This window comes from Borostomias antarcticus (assembly GCF_949987555.1).
Source record: "Borostomias antarcticus genome assembly, chromosome: 19".
In the NCBI taxonomy this organism is placed as follows: domain Eukaryota; kingdom Metazoa; phylum Chordata; class Actinopteri; order Stomiiformes; family Stomiidae; genus Borostomias; species Borostomias antarcticus.
Window position 1 is genome coordinate 5,157,021 of NC_140252.1, and position 20,961 is coordinate 5,177,981.

The window sequence follows — 20,961 nt, forward strand, 5'->3', positions numbered from 1 at the left end:
GACCTGCAATTCCATTGCTGCTACCACAAGTGTAACTGCGACATCTCCGGTGGCATCCCGGCGCTCGAGCCCTCCTTTGCCGCCCACTTAGCTCCTGGCGCGGCTGCGTGGAGCAATACCAAGAAGCCCCAGCTTCCCGGGGCGCGAGACCGACAAGCGGCTACCCTCTCCGACCGCATGTACGTCCTCGCTGCCGAGGCCAAGGCCGCTGTTTCCTCCATCTCCATCCTGGTCACTACCTTGGCATCGGAGTTGAGCAGCGGCGCCTCGTCACCACCCGAACGGGTTCCCGACCTCCAAGCTGCTGCACTGGCCGCGTCTTGGCTAACGCTGTGGTGCACCATCGCCTGCTGTGGCTGGGCATCTCCTCTGTGAACGACACAGCTCGCACGGCTCTTCTGAACGCTCCCATCTACCGGTCCGGGCTGTTCGGCTCTGCCGCCGGGGACACCCTGGAATGCCTCGGCAAGGTTGAAGAGCAGTCCAAGCTGGTGGCCAGGCATCTCGGGGTAAGGGGAACCCGTCTGCTGTCGCCCGTGCCCCCATGAAAAGGAGGAAGAAGAAGGCGAGGTCCGCTCCTTTGATTTAGTTAAGCTAAAGATAATTTACATAGATGCATTTAATATGCATAGCTGCCTAATTTTATTTGACTTGTTTGATTTAATACTGTTATTCATGATCTAGTGAGTTAATGAGCAAAGTGTAACTACATTTCCCATAGTACATTGCGTGTTGCCTTTACATGGTGTGGTGGTTGTTCCCGCTGTAAAAGATGAGATGCTAGTTTTTCCTCTGAGTAAAGTTTCACAATAACCCCGTTGTCGACCTCCATTTATTTTGCACGGCTAGTTGGATTATTATAACATTGTTTGGTGCCGAAACCCGGGAATAGTCTGCAAAACGATGAAAGAAAATGGAAGAAGAATGAGAGTTGAGGATGGATTGATGTGTGTTGGAGGCAGGCTACAGCAATCAGACTTCAGCTTCCGACAACAGCACCCATGGATTTTGCCTGCAAAGAACAGATACTGTGAGTTGTTAGTACCTGATGCATGCAGGCGTGCAAGACACACTGGTGCAATTAAGAGAAAGATACTGGCTAATGAGAGGAAGACAGCTAGTGAAGAGTGTTCTGTCAAAGTGTCATGTGTGCAGAAGATTCAAGGTGAAGCCTGCCCAGCAGATTACTGCTCCCCTGCCCCGTGACAGAATCACAGAATCACCTCCATTTGAAGTGACAGGTGTGGACTTTGCTGGGCCACTATATGTCAAGGTTGGTGGTGCACTTACCAAGGCCTACATCGCATTGTTCACCTGCGCTGTGACCAGAGCAGTCCATCTGGAGCTGGTCTCCAGTCAGTCGACAGAGCATTTCCTGTTGGCTTTGAAAAGATTCATCGCTAGAAGGGGACTGTGTAAGGTGATTTATTCAGATAACGCAAAGACCTTCAAGCGTGCTGACCAAGATCTGAAAGAACTGTGGAGAAGCATCAAAGATCCACCGCTCCTAGAATACTTCTCTGCAAGGGGTATAAGCTGGCGATTTATCGCTGAACGAGTCACCTGGTGGGGTGGCTTCTGGGGACGACTCGTCCGGTCAGTGAAAATCTGCCTGAGAAAGGTGCTAGGACGAGCCTCCTTAGCTTTGAAGAGATGACCACTATCCCCATGGAGGTGGAAGCTACCTTGAACTCCAGACCACTTACCTTTGTTAACAATGCATTCAACAAATTTGAATGATCGTAGATCATTGGTTCCCTCCGTTGTGCTGCATCGATATGGGTCGTCTGCTTCATTTGCATATGGGAGCAAGATTCCCCGACTTTTCGCGGCAAGTTCAAAGGCATCTGCCTCCACACAGACTGAGTCTATGTTGGCAGCGTCCTCATTTGCAACAATGACTGGGCTCCGCTACTTCAGTCGTCTGCCTCATTTGCATATGAGGACGATGCTCCTTGTCCTTGCATTGTGAGCGATACAAGGGCTACCGCTACACAGGTTGGGTCGGTGGCCTCTTCATGTGCTTACATTGACGTGGCCCCACTGTCTACAGACATGAAAGTTCCTTGACAGCTCTCGGGCTACTTACGAGCTTAGCGAGTCTCCATGCTCAGGAGGACGTTTACACTGTTCTGACATTGATCTCGCCCCCACTTCAAGTAAGTCGGTGTGTGATGACAGTGTCTGCGGTTCGCCTCCCTTTCATATGCGGCCCCCCTTGGACTGCTGCAGCCCCCACGGGTGGGGAGGTGCTAGCAGTGGCGGTCGGGGCCGTTCTAGAATACGATCGCTTTCTGGCGAACGTCCCGCGCACGGCGGCGGGCCCTCTCTTGCGATGCAGAGTGGCGTGGATGCAGTTGCCATGCCTCCCTCACTGGCTGTTTCACATCCTGACATCTAGCGGTGGTTCCACCGAGCCGCTCGGGGGGGGGGGGGATTTTACTCTCGTTACTTCCTCGTCCCGAAGCGAACAGGGGGGATGCGTCCCATCCTCGGCCTGCGCCTTCTGAACAAATGCGTAGCCAAACGGCATTTTCGTATGCTCACGGTGAAGCACCTGTTGGACTCTGTTCTCCAGGGCGACTTCTTCACAAGCACAGATCTGAAGGACGCGTACTTTCATGTTCCCATCAGAGAGGGTCACAGAAAGTTTCTGCGTTTTGCCGTCCAGGGTGTGGCTTACGAGTACACCAGGCTCCCATTCGGTTATGTGCTGGCTCCTCTGGTGTTTTCCAAGTGCCTAGAAATGGCGATTCTACCTCTGAGGCACAAGGGCATCAGAGTGCTCGCCTACCTGGACGACCTTCTGATCCTCGCCTCGTCAGCCGCGCAGGCCAGGGCGCACACCTCCCAGCTTGTGACTCATTTCACAGGCTTGGGATTCGCCATCAACTGGGAAAAGAGCGCGCCGCGCCCGTCTCAGTCTGTCATTTATCTGGGTCTCAACTTGGAGTCTCGATGCGCGCGTCCCTGGCGGGTCCGAGGCGCGATGCTCTGGCCCAGGCACTCACTATCTGCCGGCCACGGAGGGTGGCCACGGCTCTGACGGTGATGCGTTTGCTGGGCTTAATGTCATCGGCCCACGCAGTGGTTCCGCTGGGCCTCCTGCACATGCATGGCTTACAATGTTGGTTCGCACGTCTTCGTCTGAATGTCATCAGGGACAAATTCAAGATGGTGACGTTGCCCGGGGCCCTGGCTGCGGACCTGGCTTTCTGGAGGAACCCACGCGTAATCGCGCATTATCGCCCGTAATGTATAATTACGTTATATGTTATTTAGGTCCATCCAGGTCCATCCAGGGGCCTCATTTATCAAAGAGCGTGTAAATTCAGGTGTAAAAGAGGGCGTACGACGAAAACGAGGAAAATGCGAAAAGTAGCGTACGACGAGAATATTTACACGCTTTTCGGATCTATCAAAAATGTCGGACACGCTGCTGCGCCATTTCCTGCACGAAAAATCCAACGCTGGCGGAGAAGAGAGCGTACGCGCACGCGCCCCGTGTTCCGCCCTCTCCACGCCCAAATTCAACCATATATGGTCCAAACTATGACAGCGCACAACGTGGATACCCCGGAAGGAACCGACATAATATAGCGTGGAGCATAGGAAAGACAAATACGTTAATGGAAAAACGCAGAAAGAAGAGAAACTTTTCGGAGACGGAGGTGCATGTGCTTGTTGGTGAGGTCCACGCGAGAAAAGAAAATCATCTTCGGAAGGTAAGCTATTTGTACGAGCCTACATTTGTCTGATTGCTCCTACAGTTTAGGTAGCCTACTGTACGTTTCGTGCATCCTGTATTTGGCGTAGGCTACACGGACATGCTGTATTATGTGGCTGTGAGGAAAGCAAACATTCCAAACATTCTGTGGTAGGCTATGATTGATTTAGGACCAAAAACAGGGAACGATAACACAGATGACCACTTCATAATGTTAGACCACATTAAACATTTTCCCCTCTGGGAAATTAAGACTCTCATCTAAATCACCCGGTAAATCACACTTAAGCATTTATTTGGCTGCCAACAGAAAAACATATCAATTGAATATGGCTACACAATAAAATGTTTAATGCATAATCAAGTTAACAGACAAACTCAAAGAAAATGACTGAAATTGTTTCTCCAGACTCTGACGTGGGGTGGGACCCAGAGGAGGGGGAGTCTGCAGTGGTCCTTGACCTGACGGTCGTGCCCCCGCCGGTTGCAGCCTCTACATCCAGCGCCACGACCTCCAGTGCCTTCACCTCCAGCGCACCGGCCTCCACCTCAAGTGCCATCTCCAGCGCCTCCGTCTCCGTCTCCACCGCCCACGCCTCCACCTCCGGCTGCCAGCGTCCCTGCCTCAAGGATCCCTGAGGGCTGGGCTTCCTCTCAGACGCTGTGCTGGAGGCTCATGACCCTAGAGGCCCAGAGGGAAATGGCAGAAGGGATTGGGGCAGTTGTGGGGCAGTTGTGCAGCAGTTGGTGGAGGTCACCACACTACACTCCCTGCACTGCACTTCATTCCCTCACACATGCTGTCACGGACCTCACACTGTCACTCACTACCACACTCACGGACCTCACACAGTCACTCACTACCACACTCAAGGACCTCACACAGTCACTCACTACCACACTCAAGGACCTCACACAGTCACTCACTACCACACTCACGGACCTCACACATGCACTCACAAACGCACTCACACACCTCACACAGTCACCCACCAACAGACAATAAAATGGTAACAAAGTGAACCTTACTTTGTCTTCATAGCTGGCGCATGACCTCAGTGCGGGCCCTTTGGCCCCGCTGGTAACCCTCATGACGGGGAGGGGGCTGAGGGCTTGGGTCCTCATATTGTGATGGGGTCTTGACTGGTTCTCATTCTTATCAGCTTTGAATATATATCTTGGCAAACATAACACAGGATGATGTACAAGGAGGGGACAGATACCTAGTGAAAGTACTATTGGTTGCTAGTAAAAAGACAATAATGAGCGCTTGGTATAAGGTGGAACCCCCAACCAAGGAGCAGTGGCTGGGTGTTGTGGAAGAGATTTATGTTAGGGAGAAGTTCATGCATGCATTGAGGATGCAGGAAGGAAAGTTTGAAGGGAGATGGGAAAAATGGATGGATTATAGAAGGAAGTGTGATGATACCACTAATATTGAAATTGTAATATTTGATTACGAGAAAAAAGCTCCATGGATGGAAGTACCCATAAGCTGTTATTGTAAGTTTTTATGTTTTATTGTATTGTCGTTGTATGGATGGAAAATGCTAATAAAGAGTAAAGTAAATAAGAAAAAGCATATATCTTGGCTATGCACACACCAACAAGCCAGCCGTCACGCGCAGCGCCTGCCTCCAGTCTAGCCCCTACCCTGCTGTGCGCCAGGATGAATGAGTCATGCGTGGAGCCAGGCCACCGTGCCACTACACTTGTGATGAGCATGTCGGCGTCACATATGATTTGGGTTTTTATAGTGTGCACATTTTTGCGATTCACATAGACGTATTCATTCAATGATGGTGCCCTTATGTGGGTGCAGTCGCCATCGCCGTCACCTCTTTGGAGTTCTATCTCGGCCAGTAGGCCGAGTAGCGCCGGATTCATTTAGGCTCGCATTACGCACAGGAGGACTGTCATTTATATGCTTACCAAACAGCAAACAGGTCCACATGATCACATATTAATGACAATCTAATTGGTCAATTATTGCCGTTTGATGGAGTGCCTGCATTAGGTGTGCGCATAGGTTAAGTTTGGGGAACAAATCCATATCGGACCATTAATGAGCCGGTTAGAGGACACAATCTTGCATTGCGATATATGTTTGTGCTGAATTGGGCTATTAGCCTACATGATTGTGCGTTCATAAACTGTCGCTCTTATTCTCTCCATCAAACATTGTAATTCACCGACGCACCACCTGCGTCGCCAGTTCCCCCTGTGTTCAAAAAGGGTGTAGAAAACCGTGTAAATCGGTACGACAACTTGAGAGGTGTCCTACAAAAGCGCGTAGAAAGGCGACTAAATTTTCGCCCTTTCGGCTTGATAGATCGCAATGTGGGGGGGGAAAATGGCGTACGCCTGAAATCGCGAAAAAGACCGTGTAAAATATGGCGTACCTCAATGATAAATGAGGCCCCAGGTCCATCCAGGTTTTAATGTGTAATAATGTCCCTCTAGGCAGGGTGTCGTTCCGCATACCGATTTTCACGGATGCGTCCCTCTCTGGCTGGGGAGGGACGTGCCTGTCCCAAGCCGTGGGGGGCCATTGGCCTCCTGGCGAGAACCGGCACATCAATCTCCTGGAGCTGGAGACTTCAGCACTTTGCACCTGCGCTGAGGGTGAGCCCTGTGCTGGTGCGCTCAGACAACCGTGCCATGGTAGCTTACATCAACCGTCAGGGTGGCGTCCATCAGTGGCTCTTCACCGCACGGCAGTGAGGTTCTGGCTGTGGGCGAGCTCCAATCTGAGCTCCCTCCAGGCTCAGCACATTCCGGGCCACTTGAATGTCAGCGCCGACCTCATGTCGAGGGGCGGGCCACGCCAAGAAGAGTGGAGGCTGCATCCTCAGATTGTGTCACATCTTTGGGCGCGCTTCAGTCGTGCGGAAGTGGACCTGTTTGCCACAACTGAGAATGTTCACTGTCCTCTTTGGTTCTCTCTGAGTCGGACGGACAGCCCCCCGCTGGGAGTGGACGACTTTGCGCACACTCCTTGGCCGGAGGGCCTGCTCTATGCCTTCTCCCCAGTGGCGATCATTCCTATGCTGTTGACCAGGATACGGTCCGAACGTCGGACAGTGATCCTAGTTGCAATGGTTCGCGGAACTGATGGCTCTGGTTCAGGTTTGCCCTTGGCTCATTCCGTACAGGCGGGATGCCCTGTCGCAGGCGGGCGGGGCGATACAGGCCCCCCCGGTTCTGGGTCAGCGCTTGGTGGCCTGGTTACTGAACGGCGCAGGTTAGCTCGGAGGGGTCTCTCCGCGGCTGTGATCAGCACTATTCAGAGCTCGCGTGCTGGCTCTACTTCTAAGCTGTATGCTGGAAAGTGGGAGTCTTTAGTGAGTTGGTGTGATGAGGAAGATGTAGACCCGGAGACCTGCTCAGTTGAGTCAGTGCTCTCCTACCTACAACATCTGTTGGACCTGGGGCTTGCTGCCTCCACCATTAGGGTGTATGCGGCTGCTATTTCAGCATGCCATGAGGGGTTTGCTAGGACTACGGTCTTTGCTCACCCTCTGGTCAGGCGTTTTTTGACGGGTATGGTCCGGCGTAGACCACCTGTCAGAGCCTTGGCCCCCCAGTGGGATCTGTCACTAGTTTTGGACGTGCTGTGCAAGGCGCCGTTCGAGCCTTTGGAGCAGGTTGATCTCAGATGGATGTCTATCAAAACAGAATTGCTCCTCGCATTATCCTCGGGTAAGCGAGTGAGTGATCTGTGTGCGCTGTCGACACAGCCGGGCTGCCTCACCATCACTGGGGACGGCAGTAAGGCCGTTCTGAGGCCTAACCTGGTTTTCCTGCCCAAGGTGGTTAGGCACTCTTATAGTGCTAGGCCTCTGGAGCTGCGCACCTTTTCTCCTCCGCACTGCTCGGTGGAGGGCGCGCGGTTGCATTTCTTGTGCCCGGTCCGTGCGCTCTCTGTTTACATTAGACGCACGGCCGCGTTCAAGACCACGATTCAGCTGCTCGTATGCTACGGCGCGGGCAAGCTGGGCTCCCCCCTTTCCAAGCAGCGCCTCTCTCGCTGGCTTTGTGAGGGCATCTCTGCTGCGTATACCGCGGCAGGCCGCCCTTTGCCTGGCCGGGTGCATGTGCACTCCACTAGAGGAGTTGCCCCTTCGGTTGCGCTCTTTCAGGGGGTGTGTGTGGAGGATATCTGTGCTGCGGCGTCCTGGGCGTCGCCGTCGCCTTTTATCCGCTATGCGGCGGCGGATGTCAGCTGCTAGGATCTACTCCTGGGTTCACCTATTCCTTGATTAGAGCTGATCTCGGAGGCTGATCAGCAACTGGTGATCGCCGAACCACCGGCCCAGGGCCCAGTCAATGTTGCCAGGGATATTCTTCCCCTGTCTAGGTCTAGGAGCGCCTGTCTGGCTTCCCCCTCCAGAGCTGCAGCTAGATTGAGGACTTTCTGGTTCTCAGTCCATCCTGACACATCAGATATTAGATGGAACTGACCTAGGAACCCCTTCCAGTTAGAGGTCCCATCATAACGACCTAGCTTCACCAGCAGGGTGCTTGTTACGGGGTCGGAGCTTGGCCGGGAGGGAGGGCATTGTTGCAGTTCATCAGAGTCATTGTAATCCTCCGGCCGTTCATCAATGTTACTATGGACTTGTGGCAGTTCATCAGTCTTTTTTGATGATGATCTCCTCCCACAATGGTCTAGAAGGTCTGGGAGGTCCAGAAAGTCTGGGAGGTCCAGAAGGTCTGGGAGGTCTAGAAGGTCTGGGAGGTCCAGAAGATCTGGGAGGTACAGAAAGTCTGGGAGGTCTAGCAGGTCTGGGAGGTCCAGAAGGTCTGGAAGTTTCAGCCGGTCCCGGGGGTCAGTCCGGTTACTGTAGGAGGTGTTCCTTTGGAGGCCTGCGAAGGTCAGGCCCGTGGGTGACAGTACCCAGCTTGTCTACCTGACTCGCACAGGCACGGGTGGCACAGGTCTCCACCTGAGTCCATGCTGCACTGCTCTCCCCTGGAGGGGTGACCAGTCTCCTGATCTCCGCCTCGAGAGCCACGATTTCCTCAGCCATTTGTTCGATCCGCACCCCGGCTGTCTTGGCCATTTCGATATGCCCTCCGACCTTCGGCTTACTCAGAATTCTCAGCGGAGAATCCCGGGTTGACTCTCCACCTATCCGAGTATGTACAACACTGCTCCCATCGGGAGGAGTGCACCCAGTCTCCGCCACAATATCGATTGTGAAATTCAAGTATCACCAATGTGTTACGCCCAATTTGTTTCTTTCTGTTTTGTTGATTGATGTTTTCTGAGCTTCTCTCAGTTTATTGTTTTAACCTCTGTGAAACTGCCTTTTCATCCGTTCCCAGAGAATCCCTCTGTTTAGATAGAATATTTGGTCTGTGATGTCACTCCCCTTTACCCTTTGTCTGAGTGCCCGTCACCTCTCTCTCTCTATATGAAGTTATAAAAGAGACTGCACGACTGAGTCCCAGTACTCTTGACTAAGGATACACTTCCTGTTTAGAGTCCGGTTTGCAAATCGTAACATAGAATAAAACTATCGTCTTTTGTTTGAAACCAGCTTGAATCGACCACTCGCGTGTTCTTTTGATTATCTAACTAAACCCAGTTAGATTTTGCAATCATAATACCAAGGAACACAACGGAAATACTCAGTTAGGGACATCCAGGAGAAGCTGATTGCTTGACATGAGAGTTCAGCTACATACAGAAGAGCCAGGCGGTCAAAAACCTTAAAAACAAGTAACAAAATCTTAAAATCAATCCTGAAGGGAACAGGGAGCCAATGCAGGGAAGACAGCACAGGTGTGATGTGGTCATGCTTTCTCTTTCCTATCAGAAGGCGAGCAGCAGCATTCTGCACTAGCTGCAAACACATGAGTGAGGACTGGTCTAGACCTACATACAAAGAGTTGCAATAGTCAAGCCTAGAGGTTATAAAAGCATATACAGTCCTCTTCAAATCTTTAGGAGGGAGATAGGCCTTGACCTTGGCTAAGAGCCTTAACTGAAAAAGGTAGCTTTAACCACAGAGCTAATTTGCTTCTCAAATTTGAAAGCATTGTCAAAAGTAAAACCAAGGCTTTTTACAGCAGAAACATTTTTTGGGAGGCGAGGGGGCCCAGAGCACCAACAGAATCATCAAAGAGAGCAGGATGTCCAAACATAATGACATCTGTCTTGTTGTCATTAAAGATGAGGAGGTTCAGGTCCATCCAGGTTTTTATGTCCTTGAGACAGACTAGTATCTATTTTATCTATTCATACCTATATCTCATATATCTCTCCTCCCTCCCCCACACACACACAAACTAAATAAGCTGATCAGGGTTGTGGGTCCTCATAATAAGCAGGGAGCTGCCCATGGGAATACACCCCCCTTGCATAGTTTACCTCCTGTTATATGCAGGCTAGGAGCGAGCGCCACCTCTTGTACATTTTGTTAGTTAGGGAAGCTGTTTTTTGTTAGGTAGACATAGTACTTATTCTCTGTTATCCTTTGGTTGTGGTATGGTATGGTTAGGTAGACATAGTAGTTATGTTCTGTCGTTGGCTGTGGTATGTTATGGTTAGGTAGACATGGTTGTGGTACTGTATGTTATGGTTAGGTAGACATAGTAGTTATGTTCTGTCGTCCTTTGGGTGTGGTATGTTATGGCTAGGTAGACATAGAAGTTATGTTCTGTCGTCCTTTGGGTGTGGTATGTTATGGCTAGGTAGACATAGTAGTTATGTTTGGTTGTGGTATGTTATGGTCAGGTAGACATGGGAATATGGCTTAATATCTTTTGTTTGGCACTGTTCCTAGTTCTCGTGTTTCCTGTGGAGAACATTTCTGTGTTTACTAAATATGTTTATATTTATTTTGGTTCTCTTGTCCGCTGTGTTGTCCACCTCACCACCCTCTGCACACCAGTGGCCTCTAGGGGGTGTAATAGTGGCAGTCTTCATCCATGATCTGCTAGCATGTTATCCCAGGTGTGTAGGTGAAAGAGAGAATGAGAGATAGATGGGGAGGAGGAGAGAGAATGAGAGATAGATGGGATGTTATCCCAGGTGTGTGGGTGAGAGAGACAGATGGGAGAGGAGGAGGAGGAGGAGGAGGAGGAGGGAGAGAAGCAGCAAGATAATTGGTTGCTTTCTTTCCATGATACATATAAAACGTTCAGCAGAGTGAGACGTAAACTTGACAGAGAGACACCGCAGTGATGGTAAGTAGTCTACACCTCAGATATCTAAACAGTGATGGTGAGCAGTATACACCTCAAATAATCTCATCAATCACATTATTCTAGATTTTCAAGAGATTGTTATTGGTTATCTTAATACTGTGGTATCAATGGGAGCTATCTGACCTGGCTGTTCTCATGTTTGTCTCTGTGTGTGCATCTCTGTTTACAGTATGGATTCATAAACATCTGTCTCACATCTCTGTTTGCAGTACGGATTCATAAACACCTGTCTCAAATCTCTGGTCATCGAAAAATTTGGGGAGGAGACATGGGAGAAACTAAGGTCAGACTTTGTGTGCATTAAACCTTTGAGTATTTGATCGTTTTGACATAAGTGTATACTGTACTTGTCATAGAAGACCTTGACCCGTTGTGAGGAAATGGTTGTGTAATCTAGCCTGAAGTTCTCGCTCATCTGGTTCTTCGCCCCAGGAATGTCGGCAAAGAATAACATCAACATTGCATGACCATGTTTTTATCAGGTGTTACACACTGGAGGCATCGTTGAGCACACCTGGCAAACAGCTGTAACAGTGTGTAACAATGTAACAGTGTGTCTATCAACCTGTTTTTCTAAGAGATATGTAAATAGTGATGTGTTCATAACGCTTAAAATGCCTAAAATGTTTTTTACAATACATTATTTTCCTAGACATAACCTAATAGAGAAAGAATGGTTTTAGACAACACCTGTAATGTCTTGTTGGTTTATAATTGTTCCTGAACAGGCCTTGTTTCGTTGTGTTTAATATACTAAACACAATTTCCAGTGTATGAGATGTGTATGTCATTTATCAGATGTGTATGTCATGCTAACATGTGTATTTAATTTAACAGATGTGTACATGTATGTCATGTTAACAGATCTACAATGCATGTCATATTAACAGATGTGTATGTTATTTAACAGATGTGTATGTAATCTAACAGATGTGTATGTCATGTTAACAGATCTACAATACAGTATATGTCATGTTAACAGATGTGTATGTTATTTAACAGATGTGTATGTAATTTAACAGATGTGTATGTCATGTTAACAGATCTACAATACAGTATATGTCATGTTAACAGATGTGTATGTTATTTAACAGATGTGTATGTAATTTAACAGATGTGTATGTCATGTTAACAGATCTACAATACAGTATATGTCATGTTTACAGATGTGTATGTTATTTAACAGATGTGTATGTAATTTAACAGATGTGTATGTCATCTACAATACAGTATATGTCATGTTAACAGATGTGTATGTTATTTAACAGATCTGTATTTCATGTTAACAGATCTGTTTGTAATATTAACAGATTATCTGTCCTTCACCAGAACACAAGCTGAGGTCCAGGACACGTTCATGAATTATGAGACCTACGACGACGTCATGACGATGTGCCTGGTGCAGGAGGCATGTACGATGCTCGGTATGTGATTATATAGCTGTCTGGAAATTCTTTACATTCATGTGAACAGCAGGGAAATGTGGAGAAGAGATAGAATGGATGGACTGGTGTGTGTTGTATGGGTGGACTGGTGTGTGTTGTTGTATGGATGGACAGGTGTGTGTTGTATGGATGGACAGGTGTGTGTTGTTGTATGGATGGACTGGTGTGTGTTGTTGTATGGATGGACTGGTGTGTGTTGTTGTATGGGTGGACTGGTGTGTGTTGTTGTATGGGTGGACTGGTGTGTGTTGTTGTATGGGTGGACTGGTGTGTGTTGTTGTATGGGTGGACTGGTGTGTGTTGTATGGGTGGACTGGTGTGTGTTGTATGGATGGACAGGTGTGTGTTGTTGTATGGATGGACAGGTGTGTGTTGTTGTATGGGTGGACTGGTGTGTGTTGTTGTATGGATGGACAGGTGTGTGTTGTTGTATGGGTGGACTGGTGTGTGTTGTATGGATGGACTGGTGTGTGTTGTTGTATGGGTGGACTGGTGTGTGTTGTTGTATGGATGGACAGGTGTGTGTTGTATGGGTGGACTGGTGTGTGTTGTTGTATGGATGGACAGGTGTGTGTTGTTGTATGGGTGGACTGGTGTGTGTTGTTGTATGGATAGACAGGTGTGTGTTGTTGTACAGTATGGATGGACTGGTGTGTGTTGTTGTATGGGTGGACAGGTGTGTGTTGTTGTATGGATGGACAGGTGTGTGTTGTTGTATGGATGGACTGGTGTGTGTTGTTGTATGGATGGACTGGTGTGTGTTGTTGTATGGATGGACTGGTGTGTGTTGTTGTATGGGTGGACTGGTGTGTGTTGTATGGATGGACTGGTGTGTGTTGTTGTATGGATGGACAGGTGTGTGTTGTTGTATGGGTGGACTGGTGTGTGTTGTTGTATGGGTGGACTGGTGTGTGTTGTTGTATGGATGGACAGGTGTGTGTTGTCGTAGCTGGCAGTGGTTGCTGTCTTTGTTGGACACTCTCCGGAGACGAGCTGATGACCGAGGTGAGGAGGGGGCATGGCTAGATAGACCAGGTGTTAACAACATCCCCAGCGAGGCCCTTCAGGTGACCCAGGTGTGACCCGATCCACACAGGACTACTGCAGCTGACCGTGGCTCCTGTGAATATAAAAAGGTGTCAGGATTCAATTCAGTCAAGTATCTTCGGCAGCGTCGGGGATCAGTGTTAATCCAGCTCTAGCGTCTCCAGGGAAACCATGCATGTGTTATTTGATGTGTGTGAGACGTGTGTGTGTGTATTTGGTGTGTGTGAGACGTGTGTGTGTGTTTTTTGTTGCGTGAGAGACTGCAGGTCTAAGAAGCTGGCCTGTACTTGTACAGTAGACCCCGGGGCTCCGTCTGCGCCGTTAGCGCGTGTTCTTGTGGACTTGATGGTGGCTGGACGGCTCTGTCGTGAGCACCAGCTGATGATGTGATGATCCCTGTGCCCTTGTTAACCTGTTGTCAGTATGTGTGTGCGTGTGTGTGTGTGTGTGTGTGTAGACTTGTCGTCAGAGGTGGTCCTGAAGCTCTTCGGGGACTACTTCTTCAGCTTCTGTAAGATGTCGGGGTATGACACCATGCTCCGCACGCTAGGGGGAAACCTGGTGGAGTTCATCCAGAACCTGGACGCTCTTCACAGCTACCTGGCCCTCTCTTACCAGGCATGTCACCCTGACCTTCCCTGCTCTGCTTCATTCATCTCTATTACTGCGTCATTACTCTGTAACAACACAAGTATCGACAAAATTGACAAAAACAAACATGCTGAAACAATGACAGCAGAAGTGTTCCTTCTCTGCAGGCAATGAACGCTCCGTCCTTCCGTGTGGAGGAAGACAAAGACGGAGCAACACTTCTGCACTACTACTCTGACAGGAAAGGCCTGTATCACATCGTACCAGGTAACGTACAGAAAGGCCTGTATCACATTGTATCACAACGTACCAGATACCAGGTAACCTACTATACACTACCATGATGTGGTACTGTATACACACTACCATGATGTGGTACTTTATAGTAGCCTATACGTTTGTCCTCTTCAGGAAATTACCACATAACGAAATAAATACATCTGAATCTAAAGCCATTCATGTTGTTGGGAGGTTCCACACACATTAGTTGAGACCATCTTTGTTATTGCTTCTACGTGGCTCTCTAACAGTAGCGTTCATCTTTTCTACAGGCATAGCATAGCACCAGTGATACATGAGGTGTGCTGCTGGCTCTTTTCTGCCCAGGCATCATAGAAGCTGTGGCCAGAGACTTCTTTGACAGTGAGGTGAGCATGACCGTTCTTCGCCAGTCAGAGGAGGACGGACGTACCGGGAACAAAGAGCACGTGGTCTTCCTGGTCTCCCAGAGGCTGGGGAGGACGAGGACGGATGAGCAACCTGCAATGTCCGCCGAGGAGGAGAGGGAGAGGGACAAGAGGGTGGGGCTCAGACGTTCTGTATTTTGCTGTAAGTGATCTGAGCACACTCTTACATTAGCATTCTGAAATCCGTTTCACCAACGCTTCAGTATCTGTGAATCTCCATTTTATTTTGCTTACGATCTGAGGTTGGCAACATTCGCCTTGGCACAAAGAACAAAACATCTGCAGACACTATTAGAATGCAGAGGCCTGCTGTTGGCTGAGTGAACTATCCTCTTAGAATGGTAAGAAGGTCAGGAGAACGGGTTGATAACCTGGTTGAACTCTCCCCTGTATTAGAAGTGGTTAGAAGGTGAGGAGAACGGGTTGATAACCTGGTTGAACTCTCCCCTGTATTAGAACAGGTTAGAAGGTCAGGAGAACGGGTTGATGAGCTGCTGTTGATTGAACTCTCCTCTGGCTGGTGAACAGCGCCAGGAGGCCCAGACCATGAGAGAGAGGAGCAGCAGCCTGCGCCAGGAGGCCCAAACCATGAGAGAGAGGAGCAGCAGCCTGCGCCAGGAGGCCCAGACCATGAAAGAGAGGAGCAGCAGCCTGCGCCAGGAGGCCCAGACCATGAGAGAGAGGAGCAGCAGCCTGCGTCGGCGTCCTGCAGGGACCAGGTCTCCATGGGACCAAGGTGTCGTCAGGTCAGGGAATGGTGGGTTCTCTTGTCTACACTTACATTTTGTAACAAGTGAGAGTTCTCTCCTACACAGAGGTAGTCTTATGAAGCCGTCTATGTCTGTTTTTTTTAGTTCAAGCCAACCCCCAGCAGACATTCACCCCGTGCTATCCAGACCAACTCTGGATGGAAAAACAAGCCTTCTGCAACGCCTTCCCATTCCACATCGCCTTTGATAAAGACGTGAGGCACTATTGTTCATTAAAACTATCTTATTGAACACACAACTCTACTACTGAACACAAATAACTGTGACTGAATACAGAAAAGGTCGGAGAACTTTTAGCTCCCTGTATAAACGCTGAAGTGCACTGTGGGATAGATAAGGGGTAAATAGACTTCTGAAGGGATGTCGTCATTTTGTACAGGTAGGCCAATATTAGCATCAACGTTCCTGGTTCTAAAAATAAAAAGCATATGGCGAACATGTTTTTTTTATTTAAGTCGGAAATTAGGCTTATCTATCTATCCCTTTAATGTTATCATAGCTATCAACTAATTTTGTCACCAAATGTTTCTTTGACTTGCTTTTCGTTGCTGAAAACCGTCCTTCTCTCATTACATTACATTACATTAGGCATGTACTGTACAGTCATTTAGCAGATGCTGTCCAAAGTGACTTACATGAATTGTATTTAACACAGGTAGTCAGTGTACTACTAGCAGAACTCACAAATGCATCTCCTTTCTGACTAAGAGCATAATCTAGTGCTAAAGCCAAAGTGCAAGAGTAGCAAAATAAAAATACAATAGGTGCTTAAGAGGGATCCTAGTAGTACTTCTTAAAGAGGTGAGTTTTGAGCCTGCGGCAAAAGATGGGCAGTGACTCTACTGTCCTGATGTCAGTGGGCAGTTGGTTCCACCACTGTGGGGCCCGGACAGAGAAGAGCCGTGGCGGCATCAAAGGGACCACAGGTGCCTCAAATTAACGAGGCAGCTAATGGCCGCGCGGTAGCAATCGGCCCGCAGTAACAAGGTCAAAGAATTCTCTTCTCACTGTTTAGCTCAAGGTCAGACAGAGTGGGGTCAACATCCAGAAGTTTGTCCCTGGGCTGCAGACAGAGAACATCAAACTGGACCAGTACTTCAGCATCGTCCATCCCCCAGTGACCTTTGACATCGAGAGCGTCAGGAAGTTCATCAACAGCCAATTTGTTCTGAAGACACGACGGGAGATGGTGCCACAGACCACTCAGCACCAGTCTACGCTCAAACTAAGAGGTAACAAAGAACGATATGGGTCTATGAATAACGCTTAGAAGATGTGAGTTAGCGCAGCAAACTAATAGTTTGCCTTCAGCTCAGGGAGCTGGCCATTGGCTGTTTGGTGGTGAGAGTTTCTGTTCTCCACAGGTCAGATGCTGTGGATGGAGTCTTTGGGCTGCATGGTGTACCTGTGCTCCCCCAAGCTGCGCAGCCTGCAGGAGCTGGAGGAGAGCGGGCTGCACATGGCTGACATCGCCATGCACGACACCACCCGGGACCTCATCCTCCTCAACCAGCAGCGCCTGGCCGAGATGGAGCTGTCCAACCAGCTGGAGCGCAAGAAGGCGCGTCTCTCTCCCTCACGTCACTCTGGACAGCAGAGTGTATAGGCTCACATCAGCCTTATCTTTATAGTGGACCTTGATGATCATATAAACGCACATGTGTGTGTGTTGTGTGTGTGTGTGAAACAACAGGAGGAACTGAGAGTCCTCTCACGCCACCTGGAGATGGAGAAGAGGAAGACGGAGGCACTGCTGTACGCCATGCTGCCTCGCCACGTAGCCAACCAGCTGAAGGAAGGGCAGAGGGTGGAGGCCGGTACGCTGCAACACTGGCGTCCATGTTCCATTCCTCTAACACCTGAGGCCCTGGTTATAGTTCCCCATGGCAGAGTAAAGCCCTGGTTATAGTTCCTCATGGCAGAGTAAAGCCCTGGTTATAGTTCCTCATGGCAGAGTAAAGCCCTGGTTATAGTTCCTCATGGCAGAGTAAAGCCCTGGTTATAGTTCCTCGTGGCAGAGTAAAGCCCTGGTTATAGTTCCCCATGGCAGAGTAAAGCCCTGGTTATAGTTCCCCATGGCAGAGTAAAGCATTGTGTAACCGAGTGACAAAGTGTCCTCGTGAGTCTCAGGTAGTGGTAGTGAGTGCTTGGTTAAACTCACTCCTCAAAGGAGCGCCAACAGTCCCTCCAAGGGGGATGTCCCTCTTGGCGCAACTGTTAGCGCGTCTCCTCACAAGCAGAAGAGCGTGGGTTCGAATCCCGCCCTGGGCACGCCCTTAACATGGGTTACAATTGCTTGACACATGTTCCCTTCCTCTTCAGCATATCTGGAGATCTAAGTGGACGGTTTGACCATGAGGAGAGGGTTATGTTTTACTGTGTGTGTTCTAATGCCGCTGACTCATCATCCACATGTTCACGTATTCCCTCCTCTGGCAGGAGAGTTCCAGGCATGCACCATTCTCTTCAGCGACGTCGTCACCTTCACCAGCATCTGCGCCGCCTGCCAGCCCATCCAGATCATCCACATGCTCAACTCCATGTACTCCAGGTTCGACCGCCTCACCAGCGTCCACGATGTTTACAAGGTACAGAGAGAGAGAGAGAGAGAGAGAGAGAGAGAGAGAGAGAGGACGTCTCCAAAGTATAAACCATGTTATTTACTGTGATGCTGGACATGAGCTGTACCTTCTCCCCTCCAGGTCGAGACTATTGGAGATGCCTACATGGTGGTGGGTGGAGTGCCCGTTCCATCCGACAGCCACGCGGAGAGGGTTGCTAACTTTGTCCTGGGGATGCGTATCGCTGCCCGGGAGGTCACCAACCCGATTACTGGGCAGCCCATCCAAGTGAGCTTCACTGTTATCCTGATATTTTTCTCCCAGGTTTATGAATATGGCATACATGCTCTGTGGTAGGCCATATAATACCGAGCTTGTGTTCCAGATTAGAGTGGGACTGCACACAGGCCCGGTGCTGGCTGGGGTGGTGGGAGAGAAGATGCCTCGGTACTGCTTGTTTGGGGACACGGTCAACACTGCATCCCGCATGGAGAGTCACGGAGTCCCTGACCACATCCACCTCAGCCCTTCCACATACAGGTAGACTACAGACAGGTAGACTATATATAGGGAGACTACATACGGGTAAACCAAATACACACAGATTACATACAGGTAGACAACATACAGGTAGACTACATACACGCAGACTACATACAGGTAGACCAGATACAGGTAAACTACATACAGGTAGACCACATCCACCTCAGTCCCTCCACATACAGGTAGACAACATACAGATAGACTAACACAGGTGGACTACATACACGCAGACTACATACAGGCAGACTACATTACATTACATTACAGTCATTTAGCAGACGCTTTTATCCAAAGCGACTAACAATAATTGCATTTAACGTAGGAAAAGCCAATGTACTTCTACTTGCCAGAACTCAAAAGTGTATCTTCTATCTAAAACAAGTGACTAAGAGCATAATCTAGTGCTGAAGGCAAAGTGCAAGAATAGCAATCTAAAGTACAGTGCAATACAATACAATACAATGAAATACAATAAGTGCTTAGGAGGGATGATTGTTGTAGTACTTCTTGAAGAGATGAGTTTTGAGCCTACAACGAAAGATGGGCAGCGACTCTGCTGTCCTGACATCAGTGGGCAGTTCGTTCCACCACTGCAGGGCCAGGACAGAGAAGAGCCGTGACCATGTCGATCGACCGCAGGGGCCTCGCAGTGACGGGGCAACCAGTCACCCCGAGGTAGCAGAGCGTAACGGTCGGGAGGGGGTGTAGGGTTTGACCAGACTACATACAGATAGACTACATACAGGTAGACTAAATAGAGGTAGACCACATCCACCTCAGCCCCTCCACATACAATTAGACCACATACAGATAGACTACATACAGGTAGACTACATACAGGTAGACTACATACAGGTAGACTACATACAGGTAGCCTACATACAGATAGACTATACAGATAGACTACATACAGGTAGACTACATACAGGTAGACTACATACACGTAGCCTACATACAGATAGACTATACAGATAGACTACATACAGGTAGAGTTTACAGATAGACTACATACAGGTAGACTATACAGATAGACTACATACAGATAGACTACATACAGGTAGACTATACAGATAGACTACATACAGGTAGACTACATCCAGCTCAGCCCCCCCACATACAGGCAGAGTATCTGTCTGTCTCTCCTGTTCTCTCTTTCTCTCACACACCCGCACACATACGCTCACAGAGAGACATGCTCATCTATCACTCTGGTTACCTCTACCTGTAACGCACTGGAGAACCAGAGCTTTACCTCTACCTGTAACGCACTGGAGAACCAGAGCTTTACCTCTACCTGTAACGCACTGGAGAACCAGAGTTTTACCTCTACCTGTAGCGCACTGGAGAACCAGAGTTTTACCTCTACCTGTAGCGCACTGGAGAACCAGAGCTTTGAGATTCGGAGACGAGGGGAGATCCAGGTGAAGGGGAAAGGCCTGATGACCACCTACTTCCTGCTCCAGAACCTGCGTGTGTCTGAGGACGCCATCATGGGCAGGGGGACGGGGGAACGGCGCGTGTACGTAGACGACCAACCAGCTCTGGCGGAGAGCGAACAAGGTCAGGTGTGATTCGTCAGGGTCCAGTATTATGGAACATAAATGATGTATCAGCGTTTCATAACCTTTGCACAAATTATTTGGTTCTGTCCTAGTCCACGAAGGGCCAAACTGTGAGAGACAGGATGAAACCGTGGCCAATTACCAAAGCTCAGACTTGGCAGCGATCACTTCTACTTCCAGTGTGACCTCACCAACGAGGACACGCCCTCACCAGCGAGCACCTCGCCTCCTCACATCACACCCTTTCAGAATGGCCGTCCGAATGACGTGAACTCTCGACTCTGCTACCTGCTCTGAGAAGTGTTATGTTGTGGGTGCTTATGCTGGCGCACATGCGCAGATTCAGTGGAAATCTTAAGTTAAAAGACACAAGCAAAAAACAGATAGAACAAAATGTTAGGTAGGCTGTTAGCTAGATTGAACAGGCCTATGCAGCCTACAGGGCTGAGCATAACTTTTTTGACTAGTTTATTCACTGTTCCACAGATTGCGACAAAGAGACATACTTAAAAGTAATATTTGCTGTGGGTCCCTCTCCTAGAAATATTCTAATTTTCAGTCATTTTCTTAAAGTTTGGTGAAATATGGTATTTATGAATAAAATTTCTCAAAATCATGCCTTCTTACATGCCTGTGATTTCGACATTTCAGGCCAAAGTACAGTGCATCTCACCTGTCAAACAGTGACTACACACTTCTTAAACCAGGGCTTCTTACTCCCGTTTTTCAATTGTCTTTGTAAAGGTTTTCAAAAACTATTTTCTAGTTTCAAATGTGACATATTTCTTTTCTGATCAAACCATTTATCTGA

General features: G+C 48.9%; 1 protein-coding gene across 1 annotated transcript; it reads left to right on the top strand.

The window, feature by feature from the left end:
* Positions 1-11,160: 11,160 nt before the first annotated feature.
* On the top strand, positions 11,161-20,447 carry LOC311321598 (guanylate cyclase soluble subunit beta-2-like; the record flags this gene model as incomplete). Its single annotated transcript, XM_084453591.1, has 15 exons — positions 11,161-11,228; positions 12,275-12,369; positions 13,895-14,055; positions 14,196-14,295; positions 14,635-14,828; positions 15,243-15,471; positions 15,569-15,678; positions 16,500-16,716; positions 16,849-17,045; positions 17,178-17,301; positions 17,924-18,072; positions 18,187-18,333; positions 18,431-18,585; positions 19,961-20,153; positions 20,298-20,447. Exons 2-15 carry the CDS (start codon positions 12,303-12,305, stop codon positions 20,445-20,447), a joined length of 2,193 nt encoding a protein of 730 aa, XP_084309717.1. The 5' UTR covers positions 11,161-11,228; positions 12,275-12,302.
* Between the last annotated feature and the right edge of the window lie 514 nt (positions 20,448-20,961).